The following is a 25884-nucleotide window of genomic DNA, read 5'->3' on the forward strand; positions in this document are numbered from 1 at the left end:
TTTTTAAAAGTAGACGAATGCAATTAAAAATTTTTTTAGCAGGGTCATCTATCTTCCATTTTGACGCCTTTTTATTTTATTCATCTCCACTATGAATGTTGAAGGGATTGGTCAGATTTATCAATTAAATATCATGCTTTTAAATTGACTTGTAGTATGTAGTTTCAATTTTATGTCTGATTATGTTTTGGAAAACATTCAAGAATGCATGCCTCATAATAAAAGATTAAATAATAATTCAGTTAAAGAATTTTTTTCAATTTTATTTGTTGATGACTGAGTGAAGGCTCTCAATTCAATTGGCTTATACTATACAGTTTACAACCTGTCACATCAAAATGTACAGTTTTAAATATCTCAAGTCACAAATTGCTTTTCAAATCAAGTTGCATCCATATAAATGTTCTTGAGAAAAAAATTATTATGTGAATCAAACTAAAATCTCTGAATTTTAAAAATTAAGACAGGCAATTGTGCAATTTTGCATCATTGTCTGTTTTACATATGCTTTATAATTTTGTTTTTGAAACTAGAAGTTTACTAGAATTAAAGTCCCAGGATCATTAAGTAAATCAAGAAAGGAAAGATGTCCTTGTGTTTTCAAAAGGTTATACCTGGTTTGAATTCTTACTTTTGTTTGAATCATCTCAAAAGCAAAAGATTAAGTTATTATAATTTTCTTTTTTAATAATATCATCATCATGCATAAATGTAGGTTTTTGAGACGGACCAAAACAAAAATAAGAATTCAAACCAGGTGGTTCTTTCTATACAATGTTTTGAAAACATAATGAGATCATGCCTTTCTTAATTTATTTAATGTTTCTGGGACCTTAGCTTCGTATTGAAATCATGATATTTTCTTAATTTTTCCAATTTTAATATTAGCATTATGGTTTTTGAAGAAATGTATATATTTAAAATCTCTAATAAATTATTTTATATTATATTAATATAGTGATAAATTTAAGACAAATTACAATTGTGCTATGAGACATGCATGGGTATTTTGTCTTATTTTAAGGAAATATATTAATTACTATATATTTTAGGGAGAATGTACTACTAGGCCCATTTTATCTACAGACAGAAAGAACAGAATCTGTATCAATATAAAACACATAAAATTAAATGATATTCTCCAATGGCTGAGAAACAAGTTATATTTTAAATTGCGGTTGCCCAAAATAACATATATTAAAATATATTCCATTTCCGTTTTATTTTTTAAATAAAACAGTGATTGCAAAAACAAATAATTTTTTATTGACAGATTTTTCTCTTTAAGTTGTAGCACATGTTGGAACAAAGAAACCCAAGAGGATCTTCTCTATTCATAATCCTTGACATTTATTTATAGATGGTGTACACATTATTTCTTTAGATTTCCTTTAGTTTCATATTTGGTCCAATTACTATGCTTGATGTATCAGGTATCTTTTATATCTTAAATAAATAAATCTCTGACTCAATTTTCAGCAATGTGATAAATGGAGGAAAAGAGAAGAATATGGCAATGAAAACTAGATAAAAGGGGAAATAGTCTAAGACGGTCCTTTGGCCTATTATAATACGTTTTTCCCTAGATAACCACATAACTCCTGCTATGGTGGGTGTGGAAGATTTTATCATCCCTTTCTTTTAAATCAAAAGACAATGAGTTCCAATTTTCTGTCAAATGCAACGTCAAAGCTTAAGACATCCAATTCTACCAATTCTTGATAAGCCTCTTTTTATTTACTGTAGAGAAAAGATAATTTCCCTCCTTTATCCTATCCTGCATATTCATGGGCACTTATTTCCTTCCTACACTGATGTTATGTCTTACTCTTTTCTTTTTTTTTTTTTTCTGAGCAAATGCTGGTATAGAGAAAATGGCTGTAGTGCATGCACTGGAAATGGGAGACAAGAGTCCTTGTGCTGTGCCTTGGAGGTCATTAGAGTGGTCCCATTAGAGTGAAAAATAGTCCAAGTGTGTCCATTTATTTAAAATCTATTACATAATACCAGTTATAACAATTTGATGGAAAAAATAAGCATGAAAATTCGAAGAGGAGGTAAGGAGGTAAAACTAAAGTTCTTTTCAGATGTGATGATTTTATGTCTAGAAAACCCAAAATAATAAATGAAAAAGCTAATGTAAATTATAAAAGACAATTTACAATTTATAAAGTAACTGGGTTTAACATTAGTGCACACATATAGACACACATACACACACACACACACACACACACACAAAGACAGCCTTCCTATAAATGTAGAAGAGCCAGTTACAAAATATAATGAAGAAATTTGCATTTAGGTAGGCACATAAAAATATAAAATATCTAAGTAGAAACCTAACAAGAGAAACACAGAAGAAAATTGGATATATACATAGGTATACTAATACTATAAATATATTTATTATGTTTTTTTCAACTAGACAAGCTCACTCTAAAGTTCATGTAGGAAAAAAATAAATGTACATTAGTCAGGGAGTATTTTTTAAAAAAGAAGTAAATGATGTTTACCCTAGTAGTTATTAAAAAAAAAAATTAAAACAACAATTAGGCATGTAGTACTGGCACACAAATACATAACCCAATGGGACAGTCTATAAAAGCAAGCAGTAGAGCCAAATATATAGTGACTAAGTGAGTGAGTTGGCATGTCATATTAATTTGAAATATATGGATTTATTCAATATATGGTTTTGTTATTACTGGTAGTTTTTGAGAGAACAAGTAAGATAGTAACAAATACTATCTCTCAAATTTTAATTTGGTAAGAATTGTAAAAACACACATGAAATATTCATAAAACTACTATAAGACACTGTAAGATATGTTTATAAATTCAGAATACTGAAAGCCTATCTTAGCAAATATCAAAACCTAGAAATCTTAAAGCAAAGGTGGATAAATTTCATCACCCAAATATGAAATATTTTAGCAATTTTAGCACAATAAAATCAAACAAATAGGTGTAAACTAGGTTAAAGGACAAGAACCAGCTGGATAAATTTTTTGACATTAATGTGACCCCAAATGGATGAATTTCCTTATACAGATCTCCTACCAATCAATAAAAAGGTTAGCAAATCAGTAGAAATAAAAGCAAAATACATGAAATGCCAGTTCACATAAAGAAAATAATTATTTTTAAATATGCGAAAAGTTGCTCAAACTCAGTAAAAATAATAGGTGTTCAAAACCATGAGATACCATTTTTTTGTCTTTCAAAGATTGTTAAGAATCATATCAGCCACACTAAAGAGAGACAAGCTGTCTGATACAGTACAGGTGGAAGGGTGAACTCATAGATACCTTATGAATGGCAAATTGGTAATATCTATCACAATTTTATCTGAACATTCCCCCCACCAACAATGCTACTTCAATAAATCTATTCTAATACGTTTATCTTGCACACATGTGCAAAATGTGTATTCATGTAATATTGCTTGCAATAGCAAAAGATTGGAAGCAACTTAAATGTCTATCAAAAAGGATTTACATATACAGATACTATGCAGTCCTTGATACAATTTCAAAACACAAAACGTTTGTGAAGAAAAGCAAGATCCATGATTGTATGATTTAGTAACTTTTGTAAAAAGTATGTGTGTACACATATACACACTATATATACACATGTATGCACAAGTACATATAAACACACATATATAGGGGGGTGTGTTTGTGTATCTTTAGAAGGATACACAAGCATAGCTACTAGATATCAGCAGTAGGCCCTGAGGGAATAACCTTGTGTAAGAAGGGAATGTCATTAGGAGGAAAGCTTTTATTTTCCTGCACACTCTTTTGTACCTTTGAACTTTTATTGTGTGTATATATTAATTATTCAAACATATTTCAGGAAGCTAAAAACCAAGTCACTGAAATGAGTTTGACTGGGAAACTGGAGGGAAAGAATTAGAAGCACCAGAAATTTCTCCTACCAGGGTCAAATTCTGAAAGCAAAGGTACACTCTTGCTTAATGACCCTACACATTTTCTGGAAAGAGCACCCATTAGGGAATCACGCAGCGAAATATTAGGAAGTAGGGATTTGGTATCAAATCTGTAGTCTTAAAAATTAATTTTCCTTAGTGTTCACAGTGGAAAGACTGAAGAAATTTAAAACATAACACTCAGCTATGTCTAAGACATGCAGTTATCTAAATGGTAAGAACCATATAATTCTTTGGAAAGATAAGATTAACACAAGTGAAACAACTAGAAAAAAATTAAAAGCACTGTTAATTCTAAGAAATGATGGTTCTCTGGTGCTAGAATAATTCGGGGAGGTCTTAAATGGAAACAGTAATTCAGCTAGTAGGATTTGTAAGAGGGCATTTCAGGTGGGGATAACAGCATGAGCAGAGGGTTGGAGGAAAGAATTATCTTGGTGCTTGTGGGAGCAATGAAGAAAAGTGTTATGAGTTATGCAAATATTGTAGAGAATTTAAAATGTGCTTGAAATTCTACATTTCAGCAATGTATATTCTAAAATGATGCATCAAGAAGATCAGGGAGAAATGCAAACTGTACTAAAAAATGACAATTATAATTATAACCATTGAAATTGAAAATGTCAATAAATAAAGTAAGTTAGACCACTGTCTAAATAGGCATTTTAACACAATGGCTGTGAAAATCACTCCTGGAACCAGAGCAGGGCTCTGATACTAGCTCTTGGCTCCATTCCTCACCGCCACCTTGATCCTGGGCAATGGATCAAGGTTTTGATCCACTGATACTTAAAGGTTTTGATTCTTGGTTTCCTCAGTAGTCAAATGCAAATAATAATAATATTTACCTCATAAAGGTTGTTGAGGTAACCTATTTAGTAAAGCAATGTATGTAAAAATGCATTAGAGCTTAGCATACAGTCGACCCTTCATAATTGTTGGCAGAAGAATGCAGTGGGCTTTAGATTCACACTGTTTAGATTCACTTATCGGCTCCAACACTTACTAACTTGAGAGGATGGACAATTAACCTAACCGCTCCATGACTTATTCCTTCTCCCTGAAATTAGAATAACAATAGTAACCAACTATATTAGTCTTCATAGCAAACTACCACAAACTCAGCAGTTTAAAACAACACCAATTATTAACTCCCAGTTCTGTAGGTCAGAATTTGAGATGGTCTTGGCTGGGTTTTCTGCTTTGAGTCTCAGATGGTGAGAGCAAAATTTTAGTAGAAAGACATTTTAGATATTAAATAAAAAGTTTTGGAAATTCAAAACAAAGTTTTAAAATGCAAAATAATAAAAAATTCCATAATTACACGATAATAAAAAAGACTACCTTTAGTGTTATTCGTTGCTTGACAAACTGAAAGATGGACTAAAAAATTCTAGGTAATTTAATGGGGATGGGAGACGGGGAGTGAAGAGGATCATGTATTAAGAAAAATCCTTTTGGAGTTATGTATATTAGTATCGTCTTCTTATTTATCAGTATCATTATCTTTCATCATCATCACCATGTGTCCAGTGCTGGACTAGGCCCTTTTGTGCACCACCACAACCTACCACTATCAGTTTGATACTATCACTACCTTCATTTTACAGATGAGAATACTGAGGTTTGGCACTTAACAGACTTTAACTTAGTTAAAGGAGTTAGAATGATAGAGACCATATTCCAGTTCAGATATGCCCTAAATCCAATGTATACCTGAATCCAGGTATGCTCCAGAATCCAAATTGATAGTCAATGAGATTAATTTTTTTAAATTGTCTTAGTCAATTTCAGCTGCTATAACAAATTACTGTAGACTGGGTGGCTTCAACAATAAACATTTATTTCTCACAGTCCTGGAGGCTGAGAAGTCCAAGATCAATGCACCAGCAGATTTGGTGTCTGGTAAGGGCCTGCTTCTTGGTTCATAGCTGTCTTCTTACCTTGTCTTCACATAGCAGAGGGCAGAGAAAGATCATTTCCTTGGTGTCTCTTCTTATAAGGGAACTAATCCCATTCATGAGGGCTCTTCTCACGGCGCAATTCCTCCCAAAGGCTCTACATCAAAACATATCACAGTAGGTTCTTAGGCCTCAACGAATAAATTTGGGGGCAGGGGAGGGGGGTTGTGCAGAAACATTCAGCCCATAGCAAAACCCAGTGAACTTTTTACAGTCTTTTTTTTTGTTTTATTTTGCTGCTACTTTATTCTGCTTTGTTTCAAAGCATCATTTTCAAGTTATTTCCTTTGCAGCACTAAATATTTAGTATACTAACAGGTGTTCTAAGAAAAAGTTTGTCATAGTACAAAAAAGAAAGTCTGCAAAATGCTGAATGAAATATTTTTGAAAAAAATTCTTAACCACAGGACCTTTCAAAGTATTTCATATACTAACATTCACCATGAATCTCTAAGAGGCTGCTTTGATATGCAATGTCTCCCCAAATTATTTTACCATGGATTTTTTCCTCCCAGAAACCTATTAACATCTTGGGGAAAAGGAGGCCTGCAGAAAATAACTTGAAAAGCACTGTCTTTGAGTGATGTACAGATTCATTTTTGGCACTGTAGGCTCCTATTAAGAGAAGCTATAAAACTGTAGGCTGGATCACAGTGATTAGTAAAGGTCCCTTAGCACTTTGTGTGAAGTAAAAGCTTCACAATAGAGTTTCATCCTTTTACTTTTTAAATTTTATTTTATTTTAAATAATTCAATTTCTGCAGTCTTCTAACATATCTTATATTCCACTTCTGAAGAGGCTATGTGTGAGTGCAGTAACAGTGAAATGAGTCCTATCAAGGTAAATTAGGTAAAGTGCCTAGAATCTTCAAAATGAAAGGCTTATTGGTAGATGATCATTATCAATTAGTGGTTCAAAAAGAGGGGATGATTATGAATATGGAGCTGTGGATTTAAGACTATCAATTTTTTATTGGAAATGAGACGAGAAAGTAGAGATATTAAACTGGCAACATCTTTCATAAGTTGTCTATCAGGTAATACAGAATGTCATTTACTGTCTCCGCACCAAGTATTTGGGCATAGAATGTGCATTGTAATGTACTTTTATGCCCACTAGAGTTTTTAAAAACCCTTCTTTAAATTAAAAGAAAGATACATGTTTAGAAACACACACTGTTGGCAAAAAATAATTTAACTTCTTAATATGCTCATTAAGGTCAAATACTATCAAAAAAGTGGAAATAAACAGGGAATAACATACAAAACTACACAAAATTCTTAACCCACTCTTTTTTTTCCCTTAAATATCACATCCCAGAGAGACTGGTTTCCAACTTTACATTTTTAGGATCTAGTACTATCCTTTAGAAATAAAACCTAAAACTAATATTAGACATCTCATTTCAAAAGTTAAAGTGTATTTTAGGATGAACATGCCACAGGGTGACTGAAAACATACTTTCAAAAGGAAGTAATGATGATGCACCAGAAAATTAGAATTTGATTGCTTGAAACATCTTTGCTACAACTCTGGACAATACTGTCTTATTCTAACATCTGTGACTTTAGGCATATAAATAGACAGTAAATAAATGAATCTCTCTCATTCTCTTAGCAAGGTGATTTTTAAAAAAATGTGTTTTAACCCTCCCACCAATCGTGAGACATGAACAAACCCTTTCTGAAAGGTGTTCTTTTTTTTCTTTCTTTCTTTCTTTTTTCCGTTGTTGTTTGCTTGTCAGTTATACAATACCTTAAACCCTCCCTAGCAGTATTCAGCATTGCGGTTCCATTCACCTCGCATTCTTCATTTCACTTAAAATTTCAAAAGGAAGGTAGAAATTTAAGTTTAAAGGACTCATGTCACCTTTAAAGGACTCATCCTTTAAAGGAGGCAGATGGAGATGTAGTTCCATGGCTAATTGCACTCTGTTATTCTTTTCTTAGTAGATTCACCTTTCAACTCTTTGCCTTCGAGAATGTTTCTCTGTCAATTTCTCTAGCTCTGTGTTTCTGTCTCTCTCCCTACCTCCCTCTCTAGAAGACAAAAAAAAAAAAAAAAAAAAAAGAAAGAAGGAAAAGAAAAAGAAAAAAAAGAAAAAAGAAGCCCTGTTTCATTTTGGTACCTGTAACTGCTGGAATTGGATCCATGTACAGTAAGCAATCATTCTAACCGAAAAACAGAGAAGAAAGCACAATTGTAAGCCATGAGCTGTATTTTTGGTTCAATCACTTCCACTGCAAAAACCAGTCCATTTATTTTGGCGGATAGAAAGAAAATTTGATCCACCTTAGTGATGCTTCAAGGGTCTGTCTTTGCCTTTATGTTCTTGCACAGTTCCCAAACTTGCCCCACTTCTTCTCTGAAACAGATGTCCTGCTTAACGAGATGCATGTCTCCTACTCACTTCCACCCTTTTGCCCCCGTGAACAGATGAGCCCACAACCCTCTCTCCCCAGCCCTGGAGCTAACTAAATTGTAGACAGAGCAGCAGAGCAGCCCTGTCTTAGCTGATTAGGGTCTGGTTGCTGACTACGTTGCAGTTCCTGAGAAATACGGGGCAATTCACTTTGCAGGGTTCTGTCTCTCATGCAGTTTTGTGCCCCAAGAGTCACTTTTCAAAATCTCTTAACTTCTGTTCCTGGTTATACCGAGAAAGGAAGTTCAGGGGAATCCTTAACGTGGTTAATTATAAAGTCAATGCTGGAATCCAAGGGACTCTCAGGCAGCAAGGGTGCAGCTCTTAACCCCACAGTCTCCAGCATGTGCGGAGAAGGTACTGGAAATGCAGGAACTTCAGAGGTGGTGGCAGGTGCTAGGTGCTAGGGTGTGGCTGCAGTTGTCTCCCTTTTCTCTTACAGCAGAAGGAGCTGAAAGAGGAGGGGAGGAGGGAGGAAGGAGAGAGAGAGCAAAAGAGAGACAGAGAGAGAGAGCAAAAGAGAGACAGAGGAGGGGGAGACCCGGGGAGTGAATAACAGGGCGGGCGGAGGGCGGGCGGGCGCCGGGGGAGTGGGGAGCGCGCCTGCCAGGCTCAGACTCACACGCACGCCGCCTCTGTTTGTACACAGTGCGCTCCCGGCGGCCCGCTCGCTCCCCTCCAGCTCACGCTTCATTGTTCTCCAAGTCAGAAGCCCCGCAGCCGCCGCGCGGAGAACAGCGACAGCCGAGCGCCCGGTCCGCCCGTCTGCCGGTGGGTCTGCCTGCCCGCGCAGGAGACCCGGGGCGGCCGCGGGAGCCCGCGCCCCGCCCGCCGCGCCTCTGCCGGGACCCACCCGCAGCGGAGGGCTGAGCCCGCCGGCGGCTCCCCGGAGCTCACCCACCTCCGCGCGCCGGAGTGCAGGCAAAAGGGGAGGAAAGGCTCCTCTCTTTAGTCACCACTCTCGCCCTCTCCAAGAATTTGTTTAAGAAAGCGCTGCGGAAAGAGAACGTCTTCTTGAATTCTTTAGTAGGGGCGGAGTCTGCTGCTGCCCTGCGCTGCCACCTCGGCTACACTGCCCTCCGCGACGACCCCTGACCAGCCGGGGTCACGTCCGGGAGACGGGATCATGAAGCGCTCGGTAGCCGTCTGGCTCTTGGTCGGGCTCAGCCTCGGTGTCCCCCAGTTCGGCAAAGGTAAGGCGTCGGGACCCGGACAGCTGGGTGAGGGATGGGCTGGGAGTCCCCTGAGAAACGCCGCGCAGGGGGCCGGAGGCGGTCCCTCGGGCGTGCCAAGGGTGGCGAGCGCCGCTGGCGGCGCGGAGGAGGCGTCGAGTCCTGGGTGCCCCGAGAAAGTGCTTGTAAAGTCTGAGCAGAGTGCGCGGGGCCGAGCGGGGAGAAGGGTGCGGGGTACCCGGGTGAGATACAGGAAAGAGGAGGACGGTGGGGAGCGGTAGAAGACAGCGTCCCCAGGACCAGCGACTCTGTGGCTCACTCGGCCACTGGGTCTCGGCGCAAACCCTCCCTAGGCAGTGCGGGCGATGCTGACTGCAGACGTCGGGCAGGGCTTTCGTGGGGGCGGGAGCGGGGGAAGCCAGTGCGCCCGGGCGTCAGCTAGTTGATGCGGGAAGAGGCTGGGGAGCTGCAGGGCCGTCCGCCCCCGGGTGCGGTGCTCTGGCGCAGGGCCTGGGCTGAGCCGTTCGCAAACCCAGACCCGGCGCTGGGCGTTTTGGCCGCGGGTGAGGTGGAGAGGAGTCTCACAGGTCACTTCAGCTTTCTCCTGCCTCCCCATCCCAGAGGAGCAGCATCGATTACAGCAAACCCCAGGAACCCGCCTCTCCTAGTCTGACCCCAGGGGCCTGGAGCTTAGCTGCGCACCCCCTCCGAGTACCAGTGTTAACTCTTGGTAATGGGGAATAGTGCGGGGCAAGCCACCCCTCGCGTCCCCGCACAGGAGCGGAAAAGTTGTGAGAGCTTGTAGGGTGATGCCTTCTGTGAATTGCACGAAAAAATAAAAACAGAAAAATAAAAATCAAATTAAATTAAAAAGAAAAAAGCATTTAAAAGAAAACGCAGGACTTCGACGAGTGTCCTGCTGAGTAGTTTAGGCGACTTCCAGGTCCCCTGCGAGGTGCAGCTTGTCCATACAAACCCTTGTGCTGACCTGGGTCTCACTGCCGGCCGGGGCTGAAGTAGTCGCCGGAAAAGGGCAGCGGGGGCAGCAGGGTGTGTGGGGAGGCGAGTGGGAGCTGTGCCTGGGGGAGCTGTGCCACTCCTGCGCTCACAGATGCGGGCGGCCCCTTGTGAGGGATCCGCGGGTAATAGAATCCTCTGCAGGCAGCTTCAAGTGGAGAGCTGAGTGAACTACAGGGTTTTAAATGCTGTGCCTCTAAAAAAGGTAGATGGATTTAAAAATGCGTTGACTCCAATCCACTTGAGATTAGACAGAGTATGAATATTCTGCACCATCCATCCATGCACCTATCCATCTATTTGAGTCACAAGAAAATTGTGGACTCTTGGGCGACTGTTCGCCCAAGAAGCTGGGTGTTGCTGGCCAGATGCCCTCGCAGCTCTGGCAGTAGAGATCCATGGCCGCGCCTTGCCTGGGCCTCCCTCCGTCCCCCAGAATGTGGTTATTTTCCCCCAGCGTGTAGGCGTGTGTGTAGGTGTGTGCCTCGCCTGCGTTTACAAAGTGCCCTTCCAGTTATCAGGCAAAGGCAGCCACTCCACTAAAGGTTAAGAAATGGTAATGGTTCCAGTAGTTGCTCGGCCGAGTCTCCAGCGATATAAAAAAGAGAGTGCTTCCACGGCTGCTGTTTTTCCTTTCTCTCATTTCCCGTCTGGATTTCCTCTGCACTTTGATCTCTTAGCTGGAAGGGAAGGGGGAAGGACTGCAGGCACTCCCCTCTCCTCCTTCTCTTCCCCGCCTACGTTTCCACCCCAAACACGAAAACACACTCACCCACTCACTCGCATTGTGTCACCGCCACCACCGTACGTCCCCGCTCCGAGGTGGAGGGCGGCGCGGGGTAGAGGAGAAGATAGTGCGTCTAGCCTATGTGGCCGCGCTTGCCTATGTGGCCGCGCTTGCCTGGCTGGGTCTGATTGCGGGAGCCCCGGGGCGCGGCAAGTCCCGGCTCGCTGCAGCCAGGAGCTCTGTCTCCTGAAGATACCCGCGCCGAGGGCACAGCTTACTCCGCCAGACAAGCCAACCATGGAGATGTTGCCTGGACTCTCCATCCTGGTTCTCTTAGACAATGCTCGGGAAGCTGGATGCTCCATATTCTTCAGGAGATTTCTCCCTTTTTCCCCCAGCTAGCTTGTGAGGACAGGGGAAAGGCTTGAGGAAAAATAAATAGACCATTTTGCATTAGCCCTTTCTGTTAAAACTTGCACCTCTCTAATTTTTTTCTCCCTCACCTCTGCAGAAGGCAGAGTACGGCTTCCGTGACAGCTCCAAACAATTAAACTTCCGGCAAACTTATTGAAGCCAGTGCTAACACAGAATTTTCCTTGCACTCCTTCCCGCCCCCAATCGTTAATCTCATGTCTCTTAGAAATTGGTGTTTTCCCTACGTATGGGTTGCAATTTACTTGCATTAATGCCTGGGATTTGATAAGGATATGTAACTCCTTTTATTAGTCGTCTTTATTTTAAAATTAAACCAATGGATCAGTCAGATTGAATATTTTATTAACTATTAAATTATTCATGGTATGGGTTGCTCTAAAAAATTCAATAACATGCATACAGTTGCAGCAAGCACGTGACATCTTATGCAATCTGTCCCTGTGCCTGCAGTTTGTGCCTGAAGTCTTTAAGCAAATGGCACTGTCTAAAAATGTCTAGACATGTCCTAAATACTATGAATCATTGGCATTTGCATTTTCTTTTTTTAATCAATGGCGATTTTTAGTTAATTTTACATGAGAATAAATTAAAACCTGAACAGTCTCACTCCAGATAACAACACTAACCTTTTATGATTAGTATAGTTATATTTATACAGAAATAAGGAGTTTCTTTTATCTTATTATATTATTATTACACATTGATGTCTTCATTGCCTAATTTACCTGACCATTAAATTTTATACCTTAAAAATAAATGCTAACTTCAGAGTCAAGGTAAAACATACAAAAATAATTCTGAAATATCAAATTAAAATAAGAATTAAGTGAAAATGAAGTATTCTCATGTGAAAGTTTGACAGTATTGCAATATTTTGGCCACTGTGGTGATACAACACACAATTTTTTCCTCTGGTTCTGAAAATGTTTTTCTGATTTTTCCTGAAATGTTTCCTTAGAATTAAAATGCATTTGTTTTAAATGCATATGGTTTTGGGAAAAGACTTAAAATAATTTTAAAAAATCAGGAAAAAATTGAGATGGTCTATTTTTCCTTCTTTGATCTTGAAGTTGCAAAAATCTTCAAAAGTAGGCAAATGTATTTCTGAACACTTTTCTAAATTAAAACTATGTTATAATTTTCTCAAATATATTGACATCAATGTTCATATAAATCATGTATTCAAAATCTAGGGTATTTTAAATAAATATTTAATAAAGTTTGCTTTTCTCTCTAGATACATGTGATTTTTTTCTTCTCATAAAATTATAGCAATGTAAAGGGAAGGAATAAGATATACATGACTAAAATAAAGTAGCATGGTCACTCGATACCATTAAAAATAAAAGCTTGACAGTTTTTAGAGTTAAATTAGTAGTACCAGCTATTAATTTTATTAATTTCAAGATAAAGATTTAATTAGCTAAAACTTTTCATTTTTGAAGGATTTTGCATAATGGGATGAACTGCATATGTTGTCATTTGTGTGTAATTTTTTAAAAGTTGCCTCCTTTGAGAGTTTCTTGAAGCCTAAAAAAGTAATTCTGATATTTGTTGTTTACTGCACACACTTGCAGGTGCAATAGCTTTGAGTAAGATTATGACGTGATAGGTTCATTGTATCTCTGCCAAAGAAACAGTGCAGGCTTCAGAACTCAGTTCAAGTCAGAAGTAAATCATAACATTTGGATACTGAGTAAAAAATAGCAAATTTTGCAAATATGTGTTGAGTGTTAATGGCTTCTATCATAGTTAATCATTTACTTTTTATTTGCTAAGTAGGTTGAAAATTAACATTATAATTTTAAAAAGCAGAAAACCAAAGCTAAGCCATTCCTATTATTCAGTTCTTCTCTGTGTTTTAAGGAAGACGCTTAGCATCTTCCTTAGATGTTCTATAGTTATAGACTATATAACTATTCCTCTAAAATGATTTCTTTATTTTTATCATAGTCCATGTAATGATTATAATGTTGTTTGCTTAATCAAAGCAAACATGTATTTATAGATAGAGTCAAATGGCTGCCAATGTGAAGTAATTATTAAAATATTTCTCATGGTTTCCTATGTGATAACAGCAAGAATTTAAGTACTATAAATACTTAAACTGAATGTATTACCACTTGTCACTGAAAATACCCCTAAAAATCTTTGATTTGAGCAAGTTGTTGAAGGGAAAAGTAGACTAGAATCAACTGTGCCCTCACCAGCAGATGTCAGGATAATCAACGAAGATCTTTTAAAGGAAAAAATAAAATAAAAGGAAAAATAAAAGAAGTAAAGTCATAAATGTGAATCTGCAGATCCACATAAAGTAACTTTCTACTCTTTACGAAATTAATGTTATTAGTTAGTTTTCAGTGCTTCCCTGAGGAAGAAAAAAAGAGGGCATTGTAAGGTAGAATCCTTCTACCATAGGATTTTAACTTGGAAACACAGACATTCAAGTGCACACTTAGGTTGAACTATTACTTTAGAGGGAGTCTTCTAAGTACCTTCCAAGGAAAAACACAGAGAGCTATGAGGTGTTTGTAGTAAAACAATTATTAATGAAATTTATACCATGATTTCTAAGCTTATTCTTCATATGAACTATAAGTTTCATAAATAGCAGTTCTGTTATCTTGATTTACACAGACATACACACTCAACTATTTATTCCTATGCATCTACTGCACTGGAAAGAGATGAATGCTTTTATTTACTCTTTTTGTCATTATGGTTAAGTGTATGTTTTTTAGATCTTGCAAGATTCTACATAAAACAAGTCATGTGGCCAAAAGAGACAAATGTCATGATAAATAAAGCTTTGTTATATCCCATTTAAGCCAGTTATTAATTTCTATATATGTGACTCCTCTGCATCAATTGATGTCAGGGACTTGAACTAATTTATTTTGATTTTAATTGACCTTTAACTGATAACTTTTAGTTCCAGCATCTGCTGATGTAGCCCTCAAAACTATGTTACAGATTCACCATTACACCCTTTTAAGGAGCTTTTTTATACAGTCACTGACGTTGTGCCAAATAGTCGGTTTCCAGTGGCATTCTTTCTGTGTCAGAGTTCTCCTAAGATAAAAATTTCTCTCTCCTTCATTCCATCTCTTTCTCCTCCTCTCCCCTCCTCCCTCATTTCCTTGTTATATGGCAAATAGGACACAACATCTACTGTAAAATTGATAGTGATATTTTGTCATTATTATTAAAAGATTGCAAACCTTTGAAACATTGTGAAACTTGTAACTTATCTTTTTGTGAGGAAAGAAAAGGAAGATGATAATGTCAAACCTCTGACTACCAAACCTGAAGTTTAAAACATAAGTGGAAATAAATTGGGATCTAAATCATGGAGCAACTCAGGATTTTACACCTTGATTTGATCACACTATCCTGCCTAAAGCTATCAAATATACAGTAATTTATATCCACTTCACTTGTGGAGAAGCCACTTGCCTTGAAGCTTCATCCACATACCACATAGCTGAGAACCTAGGAGAAAGAATCAGAAACTTCTGACCACAAAAATAGATGTCATAGTTAGGTCTTAGATCATGTATCATAGAAAAGCTTATTTCTCTTGGCTTTCAAGTTTCTGGGTCCTCTATAAACTGAATCCAGAAAGTGAAAAGCATATGAAGTAATAGGTCAGGCTTAATCAGAGCAGTAAAACATGCCAACTTTTAGACAAAGAGGAGACTCGAATAGTATATGTAAAAGCAGTGATACTTTGCAGTACAAAAAACTGGGTACATGCAGTTGGGAGGGTTTGGGGTGGGGAGTGGTAAGTGTATCACCATATAAGAGAATGCAATAACTGGTGATAATGCTGGTTTTGTGACCTAGAGAAAGCCTCACTGCAAGATGTTCAACATTTTTTTGGGTGCAAATGCAGTGAAATGTATACATTATTTTAAAAAAGACTTGGTCAAAAATGTTTAAGCTTGAAAACCTGCTTAATGGTGAAATAGCTAGCTATCTGAACAATGTACTTATTTAAGACTTTTCCCGTTGTGTCAAATAAAATGTTGGTATTTTAAAATTATTTTTCTTCTAAGGTAATAAAGTTTTAGAAGACACAAAACTAAATTTTGTAAAAAAGAAGTAGACCTTACAATGTAGATAAAATGTCCTGCAATTATTTGGTTATATTTTAGAAAATGTGCTGCTATTTTGTTTTAAAATATGCATTATTATAGTGATAGTAACTGTGTAGGAATTGTTCGGATTTATAGTGTGTGACTTAGAATGGAGGATTTAAGTACAAGAATTTAGGTGACGGCTTTTTAAGCACTAAAGCACTTTTGAATGTGGTTGTTACTATGGAGAAAGAAGATTGACTTAGCTTTGCCTTTTATCTTTTCCAAAACAGGTTTGTATCAACATGATTGATCTCTTAAAATAATTTAATATGATATAATATTTCATAAATGGGAAGACCAAGGTTTTAATCTCTTGTTAGATGATATATGCTTGATTTGAAGATGATAATCTCTAAATGGGGTTAGGCCACCATGCATTCCTTAAGGTTTGTGCTTGGTATTTAACAAAGTGGTATATTTTGGGAAGGCAAAATAATCCTTTAAATCCCCTCTTGTACTTTAGGTCAGGGGAACCATTTAGATTTTACTGATTCTGGGGATTATTTGAGGTCAGCCAGGATGAAATAGGCTCATGACACAATCAGGAAAGTCGAAAACAATTGAGTGGAAACATTGGAGAATATTTTTTATTTGAAATAAATGGACAAATCCCTCTCTGTAATGTAGAGCAGTCTCCCACCTACAGGCCTGAGCCTTAGGTCTGTGCTCACATCTCTGCTTCACTCTTTTTTTTTTTTTTTTTTTTTTTTTGAGACGGAGTCTCACTGCCCAGGCTGCAGTGCAGTGGCGCGATCTCAGCTCACTGCAAGCTCCGCCTCCCGGGTTCACACCATTCTCCTGCCTCAGCCTCCTGAATAGCTGGGACTACAGGCTTGGCTAATTTTTTGTATTTTTAGTAGAGACGGGGTTTCACCGTGTTAGCCAGGGTGGTCTCAATCTCCTGACCTCGTGATCCACCTGCCTTGGCCTCCCAAAGTGCTGGGATTACAGGCGTGAGCCACCGCGCCCGGCCTCTGCTGCACTCTTTTTATCACATTTTCTTTCCAAATACTATATGAACTTTAATTTTAACTATGCTATTTTTTCTGTTTATTTATCTTTCTATAGTTTAACTTCTGTATTATAAACGCTAACTTTTCTGGAATGTTGTTTACAGACAAACAAAAACCAAATTACCATTCGCAGTGCTTTAATGTTTATATACCAAGTTCTTGTTTCATGTTTTGTGCTTTCTACTGAGCTAGGGCTTAGAATAGTACCAGGCAAAACAAACAAGAAGACCCAAACAGACACTTAATATATACTGAATTGAATGTAGCTACCCACCCCCATCAGTTTGCCTGTAAACGTACTTGCACATTTTAAACAGCAGTGTGTCTCTTATATATAAAAATAGGTCAAAGTAGTTTCAGGAACTTTAAAAGCTGTGTTTTTCACTTTCTTACATAACTATTCCTTATAATGTGTGTTGTAGAATGAGCCTACTTTGAAAATATTTCTCAACACTCCTGCAAGAGCACTGTTGATGATATAATATTCAAGTGCAGGCAGGATATAAAGTACTTAACTGTGTTTGTTATGAACCTTCAATTAAAAGAAAAGCTGCTTCTAAGTGATTTTTCCCTTTTTTAGGTGCAAGGTTCTGACATTTCTGACTAAATTTGATTTTGGCCTAGAAACAGTAATTTTTCAGGCATCATTCTGTGTTTTTATTTTTTTTTTTGCTTTCTTTTCATTACTTAGGGACCACCATCATGTCAGCATTAACAGTCTTAGATAAGTTAACAAGGTACATTCTTTCTAATATCTTTCAAGTCTAACATGTATTGACTGCATACTATGTGTTCCACTGTTCTAATTATCATCTTTAATTCTCAAAACTATTGAGGCAGGTGCTATTATTATTGAAATATAAATGAGGAAATGGAGATACAGAGATCATAGAGCTACTAAGTAGCATGTTAAAATTAGGATCTAGAGCTTGTCCTCTTAACTATTAGACGATGCTCTGTCTCAGTGAGTGACACATCTTGTATATCATGGAGATATTTTGTTAAATGATTTTATTATTTGTAAAACACACACATTATGTCTAACCATTATTTCACTAGTAATTATTTTAGAAGGATTAAATTATACTTATTCTCTTGGGACAATAATTTAAAAATTTCAAATTTAGGTTGGTAAAGTGTGAAGTTCTTTTTTCACATTCAGAAATAAAGGAGTATGCTCATTCATTTGGTCAGAAAGTGTTAATGTGTTAGAATGCATCATTGGTAAGAAGATGAGCACTTGGGAAGTGGTTTGAAATACATTTTCTTTAAATCTTGCCATTTAGTTTGATTTCAGCACAATTTTTTGATTTATTTTAATTTTCTAGGATTTCATTGCTCCTCTACATTGTTTCATTGCTATTCAATGTGATGTGTAGAAGCATGCTTTCTCTGTAATTTTCAGATACATCAGGTAGTACAAAGTGACTTTAGAGGTTAACAAGGTTTTTATTTCTCCTAGTGTAATGAAGATATTTAATTTGCCTTACATCTCATCCTCATTTAATTTTATTTCCACATAACCCCATTAAGAAGTTTTAGCCAAACAAAAGCACCAAATAATCTCAAACCACATCAATTAGAATATTTTTTTTTCTGGTTTATGTGAAGAATTATTCAACCAAAATATGGTTTATTTTTTAAAAAAAACCTCAAACTGCAATAATTTTAAGTATTTTACAAAACAATGAGAATTATGCTGTATTATTCCATTTTCACACTGCTATAAAGAAATACTCGAAGGCTGGGCGCAGTGGCACATGCCTGTAATCCCAGCACTTTGGGAGACTGAAGTGGGCGGATCACGAGGTCAAGAGATCGAGACCATCCTGGCCAACATGATGAAACCCTTTCTCTACTAAAAATACAAAAATTAGCTGGGTGTGGTGGTGTGTGCCCGTAGTCCCAGCTACTCAGGAGGCTGAGGCAGCAGAATTGCTTGAACCTGGGAGGCAGAAGTTGCAGTGAGCCGAGATCATGCCATTGCACTTCAGCTTGGTGACAGAGAGAGACTCCGTCTGAAAAAAAGAAAAAAAAAGAAATACCCGAGACTGGGTAATTTATAAAGGAAGGAGGTTTAATTTAATTGACTCACAGTTCCACATGGCTGGAGAGGCCTCAGGAATTTACAATCATGGTGGAAGCCGAAGGGGAAGCAAGGACCTTCTTCACGTGGCAGCAAGAGAGAGAATAGGGAAGGAGGAACTTCCAAACACTTATAAAACCATCTAATCTCCTGAGAACTTACTCACTATTCAAGAACAGCACGGGGGAAACCACCTCCATGATTCAGTCACCTCCCTCCTTGGACACTTGGGGATTATAGGTCCCTCCCTCAACACATGGGGATTGCAATTTGGGATAATATTTGGGTGGGGACCCAGAGCCAAACCATATCATATGCCATCTAACATGAGCTCATCCTCGTCATTTTCTTCCTTGGTATAGCTGTAAATTGTTTAACTGTTGAAATTTACCTCCACATGCATTATTATATTTATTCCCCCAAAATAATAAAAGAGTGGTTAAAATTTCTTAAGCATTTTCCACTTTAGGAAACATAAGTATTTTCCACTTTAGGAAACATTTCTACTTTAGGGAACATAAGCAGAGAACGTATTCTTAATCTAATTTAACAGATAAGGACTTGAGATTCAAAAAAGTCGTATGACCTGGAATTCAAGGAGTGAGTAGTTTCAATTTGAATCTATATGTTCTGATTCCAACTTATTTTTTACTCCTTTCTCCTGTACTACTTTACTTGAGGTAATTATAGTTGTACTTTTTTTTTTTTCCAGTTCTTGGACTCAAGAGATGAAAAGGAGAGGTTGGCACACTGCTGCTTTTTCAAAAACTATTTCAAATTGCTTCTCAACATTAACACTTTCTTTCTTTCCATTAGCACATAACACTTTCTTTCCCCTTTGGAGCCCATTACTAACCTTCATAACATGCTTTACTTCCTCAGTGGCTTCAGAACCTTGTTTCTTCTCCATCATTCGTCCCCTTAAAAACTTTCACATATGAGTTTGTAGCCCTTTTAACATTCTGATATTAAACTTCCTGGAAGATCCCAACATTAATGATTCCCATCTCTATTTTTAAGTACCTACTGGCAATGCTATTTATTAGGTTTTCGCATCACATGAAATTACTCAGCTACCAGTATTTTAAATTTCTCAGAGTTTCTGTCTCTTACCAGAATTTTCTAGCTTTTACCTTTCCTCACCCTTCATTCCTACTGACCCTACTCTTGGTCACTACTCTAATTTCTAATCCTTCTTATGTGTTTTTCCCAACCTGGTCTCTGTGGTTATGCATTTCCAGAAGTATTTACCCACTTACAAATTTCTCTGTTGATTACACCCATTTTTGCTTTATCTGGATGATTTCACCATTTTTGCTTTATGAAATCTCGAACTAAGATAATTTCTAAAGTCTTTTTTCCATCTCTGGCACTAAGAAAATGAGTACTATCAAAAAGTGATAGCATCTATAGATCCTGGTAGGGCTGAAAGGTTGAATTGGGTTTTAAAGGGAATGAATAAGAAGACAGGAAGTGAAGGTTGGAGGAAAAAGATTTTGGAGGCATCGTAATAATTCCAATGTAATTAAAATTTTGGTAATTACAAACATGAGAGTATGGCTATAGAAGTTATGATTCAGGGAGGGTAGAAGACATGATGATTGGAAGAAAATTGGCACCGAATGGCCAGGTGTTGGAAAAATCATCTTTGTGGTTATTAAAATCCCAAAATCTTGTGCCCCAAGAAATGTTGGGGAGGATGACAGCAAACCAAAACAGAAATCTTTAAGGAATGACAGGGTGTAATTCAGAGATCAGGAGTACTTATACTAAGGAATGGTAGAGGAGCAAAGATGACATGAAATTAAAACTGGGCGTTTTTAGAGAGAGAGGAGGGAAAATGTTCTGGAAGTGGCCTGGAGCAGCAAAGGAACTGGTACCACATGTTCAGACCCAGAAGTTATATGAGGAAAAACAGTATCCAGTTAAGAGGGCTGCAAGGTATCCTGGAGGAGAGCCGATTTACTCTAAGCAGAATGCAGATATATAATTGCCTAGTCTCAGGCATTATTCTCTTTGACTGTCTTCATCCTATAGCTTTTGACACATTACAATCTTAATAATAATTGATGTATCTCATTAAGATCAATGCTTTTAAGTACATATAATATGTGTTCATAGAAACAGCTCTTTTAAAACCCACAACAACCTAAGGCGTTTTTATTATCCCTGTTGACAGATGAGGACATGGACTGAGCATAGAATAAGTAATCAGCACTCAAAACTAGGTCTTATAGATCCAAATCGAGGAATCTTTTCACTGTAGCACACTTACAGAGAAAAGCCCCAAATCCACAGAAGAATTCCTTCTAAATTTAAAACACAGCTGGGGGATAGGAAGATTTCTGCAGTTGTTCCCTGACCTACTTTATCTTGTTCAGATGGCCCTCTACGTATTTTGAAGTCTGCATAGTTTAGGTTACTAGGAATGTCGAATATGTCTGCTTGGCGGTTTTAATTCTTGCCCATCCATGGGTCATTTGTCCAAATGTTCTCACTGTAAAACAATTAACATTATTACCAGGGGAATAGTTTCATCTCTCCTTTTAATATACTCATAATTGTGTACCTTGTACACAAAGTTCTTGTTTTTCCTCAAATTTACATGTTTCAAATATTTGTAAACCATAATGTTTCTTTTTTAGTTTCTGACATGCTGAAGTCGTACATATTTTTTCCTTTAATCTGTCCTTGTAAGCCATTCCTTTCATCATTTTAGTTGTTTCATTTGGAATCCGTCCAAGTAGCCTACATATTTATTCAACAGGCTTGCCAAAAACTCAAGAGAATTCCAAGGATGTGCTTCCCTAAAATACCGCCACATACGTTAGTCTGTATTTTTTAATTTTTGAAGCTACATTCTGAATTTTTAATCTTTAAATTAACATTAAATCTCAAACTAAGATAGTTTCTAAAGTTCTTTTCCCATCTCTGGCACTAATAAAATGAGTACTATCAAAAATTGATGGGATCCATAGATCGTGGTGGGACTGAAAGGTTGAATTGGAGTTCTAAAGGGAATGAATAAGAAGATAGGAAGTGATGGTTTATTGTTTAATTTATTGTTTTGCTAGTTAATTTTTTCTGTCAGGCCACACATTTTCAAATGATATGTAGGTAGAATATATATTATTTTTCATAATTTTATGCTGCATTTGCCTTCACTGGAATTTTACTTATTTTTTTCATTCTTTATTTAGTATAATTCTTACTTCTATTATATGAGATATGCTTTCCCCTTAGATATGGAGTAACCTAACTTCATTTCTTACACATAATATTATTATGCTATTTATTGTTATTTTTATCATGTACATATGTACTAAATAATAATGCAACACACAAATTTCTGCCCTTAGCTTTTTTTATTTCATATTGGTAGGGGGTCTTTAAGTATTCATGATCTTCTTGAAATTATTTTCTCTCTCTCTCTCTCTCTGTATATATATATATACACACATATATATACACACATATATATACACACACATATATATACACATATATATACACACATATATATACACATATATACATACACGCATATATATATACTTTTTATCTATATGTATCTCTTGCTATATGTTGCAGATTTTCTGTTTCTAACTCATCCCTCAGCTTAAACTGCACAGCCTGGGAGAATCTCTCTCTGGTCATCTTATCCAAGTAACTCATGCTCACACACACACATACATACACATCATATTTCCCTGTTATTATTCTATCACTGTACTATTATTAAATATATTATAACACTTTTCAAAAATTATAGTTGTATAATCATTTATTTGCTCATTTATTTTTTATCTTATTTCCAATAGACTGTAAGCTTGATGAAGGCAGGAAGAATATCTCTGTTCCTTAATGTATACCCAGCTCCAAACGTGGTACCTTACATATAGTAGGCACTCAGTTAATATTTATTTTCTGACTTTATGCATGCATGCATGCATGCGTGAAGAACAACTCTGCTGGTATATACATCTTTTTATCGTTAAAAATGTGTTCCTTTGATAGACCCATTAAGTTATTTAATAAATTGTTATCTACTTGATGCACTGATGCATTGACTTGTGAATCATGGTACAAATGATACATTATTAAAAAGCAATAAATACTTTAGTAGTGGCAAACTCTAAGAGCTGAATAGATTAAGTGACCTACTGTTTCCATAGCTGTCTAATTTATAACAGTTTAAAAGGAAGATTCAGGTTTTATCTGTGGTTACCAAATTACAATAAAATACTTTTAATACTATATGGGAGCTAGACAGTAAACTTTATTTATTTTATTATCCAGGTTTGACAGGAAAAGTATGTGCAACAAAAACAAAGTACTTAGTGGTGTTTTTAATTATCATATGGAGGAGCTGCAGGTAGCCCTCTGATCTACTAATTGCCCCAGTGCCCTGACAGTTACTCCCATCAGCTCCAGCAGCAATAACTTTCCTCCAAGCATAACTTCTTTCCCTCCTCCCACCTCCTGCTGCAGTCACACCTGCTCAAAGCAGAAGTACTTGGCAGAGGGGAAGAGACAACACCTGGGAACTGTGTCTGCCTAGGAGCTGAGAACCTTCTAAACAGCTCTGTTTAGAGTTGTTTTTGTAATGACAATCTGTATGTCACTGCAAACTGCTATTTATTCCCCTTTAGGCAACTGTATTTCTACCTTTCTTAAATGCCTCAATAGTTCTGAAACAATTTACATGTTTGAGACCCTGGTAATTGTGTGATTTCCACTTCTAAATCTAAAAGTCTAAAATAGACATATCTTTCTAAAAAGGTATAGAATGGAAAAAGGTGTATAAAATAAAAACTGTAAAATCTAATACTTTGCTCCTGTTTATGTGTTAAGAAAAAGGCTTTGGCAATTATCATTGTTTGGTTTGAGGAAAGGCAGTTAATTTCTATTCTTTGTTTTAAAATTTCAAGTATTTTGTAACCCATAAGCAAGTATACACTCATTGATGAAAAGGTATAATGATGACATATTGGCGTCTGTACTTTGAGACTTGTTTAGCTAAATAAGTATCTTTAAGTATATGTTTAACCATAAAATGGATCATATCATACAGCGTTTGGGGGTTTAATTTTCAATTTAATTATTGTAGTAAAAGGCACATAACATGAAATTTACTATGTCAATCATGTTTTTAGGTGTACAGTTTAGTGATATTAAATACATTTATAATGTTGTGCAATCATTATGACCATCCATCTCCATAATTCTCTTTATCTTGTAATGCAGAAACCCCATCCATACTCATTAAACAATAATTCCCCATTTCTCCCTCTTCCCAGCTCCTGACAACCACCATCCTACTTTCTGTTTCTGTGATTTTGACTACTCTAAGTCTCCAAGTACCTCATGTAAATGGAATCATACCTTATTTGTGAGACTGGCTTATTTCACTTAGCATAATGTCTTCAAGGTTCATTTGTTTTGTAGCATATGTTAGAATGTTCTTCCCTTTTAAGGCAAAATAGAATTCCTTTGTTTATATATGTATGTATGTGTATGTTGTGTTGTCGTTCCTTTTTAAGGCAAAATAGTATACTGTTCCCTTGTGGTATGTATGTATATATGTATGCATATGTTGTGTGTGTATATTTATATGTGTGTGTATATTTATGTGTGTATATGTGTATATATGTTTATATATATTATATATACATATATATTCTAAGTTTTTGCTATTGTGAATAATGCTGCTATGAACATGGCTTCACAAGTATCCCTTTAAGAGTCTGTTTTCAATTCCTTTGTTATATACCCAGAAATGTAATTGCTGGATTCTATGGTAATTCTATTTTTAATTTTTGGAGGAACTTTCATAGTGTTTTTCACAGCAGCTATAGCATTCTACATCCCCACCAAGAGTGCACATACTCTACAACACTTTTTATTTTATGCTTTTTAGGTTTTTATTTTTATTTTTTCAATAGTCATCTTAATTAGTGTAAAATGGTATCTCATTTTAGTTTTGACTTGCATTTTCCCAACTATTAGTGATGTTGAGCATCTTTTCATGTGTTTATTGGCCATTTGTATATCTTCTATGGGAAAACATCTATTCAATTCCTTTGCCCATTTTTGAATCAAGTTGTTTTTGTTGTTGTTGAGTTTTAAAGTTCTCTATATATTCTGGATATTAATTCCTTATCAGATATGTTTTGCAAATTTTTTTTCTCATTCCGTGGGTTGCCTTTTTATTCTGTGGTAGTTTATTTGGATATACAAAACTTTTTAATGTTTATAAGTCCAATTTGCTTATTTTTTCTTTTGTTGCCTGTGCCTTTCATGTCATATCAAAAAAATCATTGCCAAATCTAATGTTGTGAAATTTTTACCCTATTTTGTCTTCTCAGAGTTTTGAAGTTTTAGATCTTAGATTTATATTTGATCTATTTTGAGTTCATTTTTGTATATGCTGTAGGTAAGTGCTCAACTTCATTCTTTTATATATGGATATTCAGTTCTACCAGCAACATTTGTTGAAGAACCTGTCCTTTCCCCATTGACAATCCATATCGAATGGCTTTGGCACGCTTGTCAAAAATCCTCTCACCATATATGTGAAACTTTATTTCTGAGCTTTCTATTCTATTCCATTTGTTTCTATGTCTCTCTTCATGTCAGACCACACTGTTTTGATTACTGTAGCATTGCAGTAAGTTTTAAAATAAAGAAGTGTGTGTCCTCCAGATTGGTTCTTCTTTTTCAAGATTTCATATGGTCTTAGGATGGTCTTTTAAATTTTTTTGTAAAAAAGCATCCTCTGAAAGTTTCAAGCCCTCAATAGATTCCAGAGTTTCAAAATAGTTACATCAGACAAATTCTGCCAGTGCAATTTTTGCCTAGGTAGGGAGGCAGATTCTTGGTGCTTCCTACTTCAGAATCTTCTGGGAATCCATTCACCTTATAGTTGTACTTATTCAACAATATTTTAT

The 25884-nt window shown here is 36.6% G+C and overlaps 2 protein-coding genes across 13 annotated transcripts in view; one reads left to right on the plus strand and one right to left on the minus strand.

Moving 5' to 3' along the window:
• Positions 1 to 13933, minus strand: part of LOC134810067 (uncharacterized) — a 170813-nt gene extending 156880 nt beyond the window's left edge. For 7 of the 11 annotated variants that reach the window (XR_010157186.1, XR_010157185.1, XR_010157187.1 and 4 more), the window contains exons 1-2: positions 11304 to 13933; positions 5902 to 6016 (exon numbers count right to left, since the gene is read on the minus strand). Coding sequence is in view for 4 of the 11 variants with exons in the window: in XM_063811118.1 (XP_063667188.1) it covers positions 5902 to 6016; positions 11304 to 11623 (435 nt within the window). In the remaining 7 variants the exon portion in view is untranslated. Of the gene's footprint in view, positions 1 to 5901; positions 6017 to 8048; positions 8919 to 8964; positions 9076 to 9243; positions 9334 to 11303 lie in introns of those variants that run through there. The other 4 variants (XR_010157189.1, XR_010157191.1, XR_010157190.1 and 1 more) reach the window with 3 other exon arrangements.
• EDIL3 (EGF like repeats and discoidin domains 3) overlaps positions 8962 to 25884 on the plus strand; it is a 441707-nt gene continuing 424784 nt past the window's right edge. Inside the window, exon 1 of one of the 2 annotated variants that reach the window (XM_001146806.6) lies at positions 8962 to 9535. In XM_001146806.6, the coding sequence (XP_001146806.1) occupies positions 9469 to 9535 (67 nt within the window). In that variant the 5' untranslated portion in view covers positions 8962 to 9468. The remainder of the gene's footprint in view (positions 9536 to 25884) is intronic. The other variant, XM_526867.7, reaches the window with a different exon arrangement.

Source organism: Pan troglodytes, chromosome 4 (assembly GCF_028858775.2).
Source record: "Pan troglodytes isolate AG18354 chromosome 4, NHGRI_mPanTro3-v2.0_pri, whole genome shotgun sequence".
Classification (NCBI taxonomy): domain Eukaryota; kingdom Metazoa; phylum Chordata; class Mammalia; order Primates; family Hominidae; genus Pan; species Pan troglodytes.